Here is a 6,497-nt window from a genome sequence, read left to right on the forward strand (position 1 = left end):
TAGTTCTCACCGATTCAACAAGGATGGTTTTTAAAAGGCTCCTTTCCCTATCTGCTCTATGGAGACAATCCACCAAAAGAAAAAAAAAATTCAAATTCAACGCTTCCTTGGGGGTTAACTTTGTTGATAAAGAAAACAACATTAAAGTAACAGACACAAGCATAATCTTTCCCTGTAGTCTTGGAGGTTTCTAAAGTTCCTCTATCAGAATTGCTCAGCTCAGAAGAATGGACTTAATGCTTTGCTAACAAAACTAGCTAAAACGACAGTGCTGCTTTGGGTAAACACTACTGCTTCTATAATGAGGTAGATACAAGAAGAAATGTCAAATCGTTATAGTATACCTGCAAGATATAAATAGATTGTTTTGTGATAATTCTGGCATTTAGGATTATAAGAACCAACTCCTTTGAGGAATTATGCAAAACTCTTAATGAAACTCTGTTTATACTTCACATGGAAAAGTAAAAATATTTTCTTTTTTTAGGTGCCTCTCATTACAGTTTTATAGCTGGAAACAAGAAGTTTCTTGGAACCTGTGATGCTCCACAAAACACTGTCAGGAAAACTGAAAGACATCATATTTTAGCACAAGCAACAGGAATTTATTTTTTGTTTGATTACACAAGGAACAAATCAAGAATGTGGAAAGTAACCAAAATTCATTTTTACTAGTGCTTGTATTTTATATGGGTTTGTTAGTTACTGTTTTGCTAGCTAAAAGACAGATCCGATAAAATAATTGTTAAAGATAGAAGTCAACACTGGTGACTGACAGGTCTGCACCAGAAATCCATTGTGTAGAAATCTATTAACAGCCTCCTCTAAAGAAACACAAACCAGTCTGATCAGGTCTGGGAGCCCAGGTCAAAACTTCCAGAGGTCTTTGAATACAAAGTTTCAAGACACAAAAAAACTTTTAAAATTAATAAAAAAGCAGTTTGCATTCTGAAGCCTCAGTCTAGTGACTGGAACATCTGGACAGGGAACATAAGCAACTGCAGGTATATAGCAGCTCCCAGTACTTAGAAATGCCTCTGTTAATTACTCACTTCAGCTGAAAAGGAGAGTTTTAGTTAGGTAAGACAATGTATTTTTAGACTTTGGTTAATTTTTAACCCTCATCTTTCTGCTTGCGATAATTCTATGGATGGATAAACACATTTCAGATCTACCAGTTTTCTCTGACATTGCCTTTACTACCAAGTTCAGTTTCTGAAGCTGATTCTGGAGGATAGCCTGAAAACTGCTGGGGGCTTCAGTGGAAATAATGCAACTAGTAAATAGAAGATGCCATAAACCAGCTATTCAGTCAGAAGCATAATGAATTAAGGGATTCTGCTCAAAGAAACATAAGCAAAAGAACTCTTATTTCCAGGACAACGTCACAGAGAAACAGAGATCCAAGACCATAAATAACGCTCACACCTGAACCATGAAACAATTGCCCTCCAAATTAAAATAAGTTCAACATGCACACATGCAAAAACTATCTCAGCCAATCATGCACAACTAACATAACAAAGCTGTGACTTTTTTGTTTTAAAGATCCTCAATACTTTTGTAGTTTCCATCAGGCCAAGGAAGAGTTCATGACAAAGATTCAATGTTATTTGTCCTTTAAGAGCCACTCTCTAGAAAATGTGGGTCACTAAGTCTCAAATCAGTTTTTCTCAGGTGAAATTACAGTAAGTTAATTTATCAAGACTAGAAAGACATTACATCTCCTGCCAGTGTGACTCTGATACAACACATGCTGACACAAACAAGAGCTACAAGGTAAGACTAGCTTGATAATCACAATACTGCATCTTACCTCATTGAAATCTCCAATCCTTGGAATGTGATTTTTCCTACTTTTGCCAAGGACAGCTCCAGAATTAGAAATGACCACTGCAGCATTCCACAGAGTTCCCCCGTGTATTTCATCTCGCTCCAGGATTGGAGATACCACAACCATATTGTATTTCTTTGCCAGCTATACAAATAAACACAATTCTTCTATTATACACAAGCCTGCAGTAATTATTTTCAGTTTTTGTTCATAAAGAAGTATTAAAAAAAGTTTTCATCTGGTACATTACTCTGACTGTTATCAAGTGCTAATGCTTAACCCACACTGGCACTTCCACATCACCACAGTTTTCTTCATCAAAGATGGATATATCACAGAGAGCTTTTCAGCTGAATCCTAACTAGAAATGCAAGGTACCAACAGGAAAAAGCATCCTGAAAGCAATGGTCAAACTACAAAGCCGATCTCCATCTATTCACAAGTGTAAGAGGAGATAGATCCCATTCTTCCATTCTGGTATGCCACATAAGTGGTATACTAGGATGAAAGACATCACAGCTACCTGAAAACAGTTTTATTAATAAAAGAAAAAAAAAAAGGAAATGTAAAATAGCATTACATGTTAACTATAAATGTTAAATAACATAGGTGTGAGTGAGAAATACAGCAACTTCTGACCACCAGTTTACTAGCACATCGTCTTTTCCTTCAAATCACTTCTTTCACTTCTCCAAACTTCCATAGTGTCAATAATTCCATAGTGATAAGCAACAATTACTTGCCCTAGATCAGACTAAAGATATTATGCTGCCTACAAAACCTTAATAGATCAGTGCATATCTGGGCAAATTTGACATCAAAACAGTCTTCTGTTGTTTCAATCACTTGTAAAAAAAATAATTAAAATTTCATATTAGAAAAAAGTGTCAGAAAACAAAAATAAACTCTGCCACCCTTGCAATCAGCAGCCTCTGGAAAAACAATAGCCAGACAATAACAAACCTCCTTGGGTCCATAAACCCTCCCCTATATTTTGTGTCATTTCACAGACAGATGCAAAAGATTTGTGTCAAACTGTTCCCTGTTCAGAAAAGGCTAGCTATTCTTCTCCTCACACCTTCATACAAGCATTGTTTAATGCTCAACTGTTCTAGGCAAGAAACACCTTTTAAATGCAAATTAAAAATATTTGTACAAAGAATAGTTCCTCTCTTGAGAACTCACATGTATTTAAATGGGCAGTTTCATACACCTTCCATGGAAAAAGGTAGTCTATAAGTGCAAAGTAGTTTAAAAAATAAATATTGAGCACAGTTGTTGTCCATTTCTACTTCACTCACTATCATAATATTTGTCAAGCAAGTTGAAAACTTATTGTTTTTTATTTCAGTGACCAGTACATAAAGAAGAAATCCATGTTAATCAGTGGCAGTTATAGGCTGGGGTTGGAGGCTGGATGTGGGGTTTTTTTTTAGGCTGGATGTGGGGGGTTTTTTTTGCTTGGTTGTTTTTTTACCTCTTGACAGAATTTTGTTGTTGGCCCATCCTCTGCTGACTCAGCAAATTCAGTCCAAGGAAGCTTCTCTCTTGTACAGAAAGCAAAGGGCATGGCTAGAAAACACCGACACAAGACAAAATTTACAAGAATGTTCATGTCACTCAAGAAATACACACTACATTAATACAGTTTTCCTTGTTTAAAAGGTAAAAGCTGTTTAAAAATATTTTTAGCAAGGGCAAGGAGTTTTGGGCCCACACAGAGCAAAGCAGAAGAGGAAGAATGCACTTAGGGAATGCTTACCAGGGCTAAAAATACAAAATACACCCCAGTCACTAGTGTACATTTTCTGTGAATAACCTGTTTTAAAAAATATTTCACAGGCTTTCATTTTGTTTTTTGCCTCTATTAAGCCTCAAAGATTCCATTTTAATTAAAATTAGATTTTTAAAATTTTAATATGTCTAGAAAATAACCAAAGTTTTAAGAGAAAAAAAAAATTGAGGAAAGGATCACAAAGGATGACACGAAGAAGGAGCATGCCTACAAATATTGCTGTTGCAGCATACACCAGTCTTCAATATAATGGACTTCACATACATCTTCCATACAGTTCTACTAACTAAAACTCTTAGGTTTTTCCTTTAGAAAGCAAATCAGTAAAGTCAACTGTTTTATCTTGGAAAACCTCTGCTGTTTACTTCCAAGACATAATTCTAGTACAGGATACCTGTTAAAATAGAAAGAACTTGACCTCTGACAACCTAAAAGGAATCACAGAAAATACTCACTCCAAGCCTCCTGGAAACAAACAATGTTGACCCCACATATTGCAGCTACTTCCACAATCTCCTCAATTCGTCTGTGCAGTGCAGCCACCTGATTGCAAGAAGTGTCATGCTATAAAAAAAGTTGTATGTTCTAATTCACTTGTATATTAACAGCCTAGTTTTACAAGCTTTTTTCACATTGAATTTATCTTGTTCTATACTTAGTCCCATTGCCTTCAGGGGGACTAACTCAAGAAGTTATTGTTCCTGAACACTGATAATAGAAATAGTTAGATTTCAAAAAGCATTTAGATGTCGAAAATAGAGAGAGCAAACAAAAGGTATTCTAATTCCATGTTTACAACATTTAAATAGATGGCAACTCATTGCTGACTGATTTGCAAATAGCTAAAAATCTTAACAGAATCAGCAAAAATTATAATTTTGCTGCTCATGGTAAGCAACCAACAGAACAGTGGTAAGTGAACACGAATTCGAAGTCAAGTACTCAGAATCTTAAAACATGAGGTAAGGACAGCCTGTTTTCTTGGTTATCTCCGAGTCCTGCTCACACACGTAGATCTTGGACACTCTCTAGAAGTTAACTCTAAACTGTTTTCTAAATCCTTTTGTCCTAAGAGCTAAGTAGATTGTTACCAAGAAAAAACATCAAAGCATTTATTAATTAGTTAAAAAAGAGTTTCAGAGTACTTTTTTCTTGAGTATTCTACTTAAGGATAAGCATAGGTGTAGCACTTTGCATTGATAGTTTCAACTGTCAATAAAAAAAAAGGGTGCAAGACAAGTCAACAGTGACCTATGAAGTCAACAACTGTACACTAATTTACAGAAATAGTTAACTAGTTATTTATAAGGTAAAATCATTAATATAACTGGCAGTCTTTTCAACAGATGCTACAAAGAATCCACAAACTTGATCCATTTACTGAATTAGTTACTCGCATCTGTGACAGGTAATCTTAATGAAACAAATCACTTCAGAAACGTTCTGTCCTGTCACTGTACAAAACTACTACTCCAGGAGATTTTATAAACGCAATATTTTCTTTCTCTTTTTAGAGCTACCTTTAGGAGGCTATTTCCATACACGTGTCACTTCAGTGCTTTTGTGTCCAAGACATTAAGAGACGATGGTCACCTTGTAATAAGATTTCACTTACTGCTGTACAAAGAATAATGAACCCAGTTTTATTAATCTGTGTTTACTCTAATGGATTTTTCTATAATGGAACATTTCTCAATTAAAGCAAGAACTGCACCTGTGGTTTCCATGGGTTGCCATCTCTTTTGATTTCGGGTAAATGATTTTCTGTTTCATTTTAGAGGCAAAGGGTTTTCATGTACAAAATCAGCAACTAAATATTTAGCTTTGGAAAAACTGCAAACAGGCTGAGCAATTCACTAGGTAAGCAAAATACAAGAGATACTTCTGAATAACAATAAAACTGAATGTGTCATTTGAATTTCTTGCAGTATGCTGTATTAAGATAGTGATGGCTCCTATATTGCCAGACAATCATCAGACATTTCACAATGCAGATTCTAACATCAATAAATGAACTGTGTTATTTCCCAATCCAATAGAAGAGGAAATACACACTAACGGCCCAGACCCCAGTTTGTGTACCTGGACTGCCACTGGTGTGTCTGTGGGAAGTGGAATTTTGTTCTGTACCAATCCCACTCGAACAATACGTGGCCTTCTCAACTGCTCTGGAGCAGCTTCAAATCCATAGCCCTGTAGCTCAAAATCTCTTTTCTGAGCTGCTGATAGAGCAAGAGCTGGCAAATCAAGTTTTCTGGATTGAACAGGAAACAGAGACATTTCAAGATGAGATGTTCTCCTCGTCTGCTCTGAACACAATGGACCAAAGTATCACAAACACTATCTACCCCTGCAGAGACACCCGAGCTCCTATGCCCCAACATGCAACCATCAGACAAGGGCACAGTTAGACAGTAGCCAGGTCATGTGCAGATCTCACTGCTCTCCTCCATGGCAGCAAGCTCCCAGTGTGATTTCTAGACACTAATACCTTGCTACAGAACTTCCATCTGTCACCCCCAGATTATAAACACTTTCCCTCCAACGTATCTTTCCTCATGTTAGACGCCTGCTTTTCCAGCTCCCTCACCCGAATCACCCCCCCCCAAACTATCCCACTCAGGTCTTTCATTCCAGTCAGCCACCTTCTCATACGACCTCTCTACTGCCCTGCTTCCCAAACTTGGATTACCTCCCAACTACCCCAGTTACCTCACCACAGCCTAACGTCACCGCAGTACCACAATCGCCACAGGACCTACCCTTCTGCTTCTTTACAGCCCAGCCCTGTGTCTTGCGCACCGGTCCTCAAACGGACTCCTTCCCCCTCACCCCTGGGCTGGGCCTCCCCGCGGAGCCCGAGGGGGG

General features: G+C 37.4%; 1 protein-coding gene across 1 annotated transcript in view; it reads right to left on the reverse strand.

Annotated features, from left to right (window-relative positions):
* UPB1 (ureidopropionase, beta) overlaps positions 1-6,497 on the reverse strand; it is an 18,438-nt gene that overhangs the window by 11,769 nt on the left and 172 nt on the right. The window contains exons 2-5 of the mRNA XM_009695500.1: positions 5,712-5,904; positions 4,085-4,172; positions 3,312-3,406; positions 1,817-1,978 (exon numbers count right to left, since the gene is read on the reverse strand). Of these exons, the coding sequence (XP_009693802.1) occupies positions 1,817-1,978; positions 3,312-3,406; positions 4,085-4,172; positions 5,712-5,904 (538 nt within the window). The remainder of the gene's footprint in view (positions 1-1,816; positions 1,979-3,311; positions 3,407-4,084; positions 4,173-5,711; positions 5,905-6,497) is intronic.

The sequence above is a fragment of the Cariama cristata genome, unplaced genomic scaffold (genome assembly GCF_000690535.1).
Source record: "Cariama cristata isolate BGI_N322 unplaced genomic scaffold, ASM69053v1 scaffold3572, whole genome shotgun sequence".
NCBI classification, from domain to species: Eukaryota; Metazoa; Chordata; class Aves; order Cariamiformes; family Cariamidae; genus Cariama; species Cariama cristata.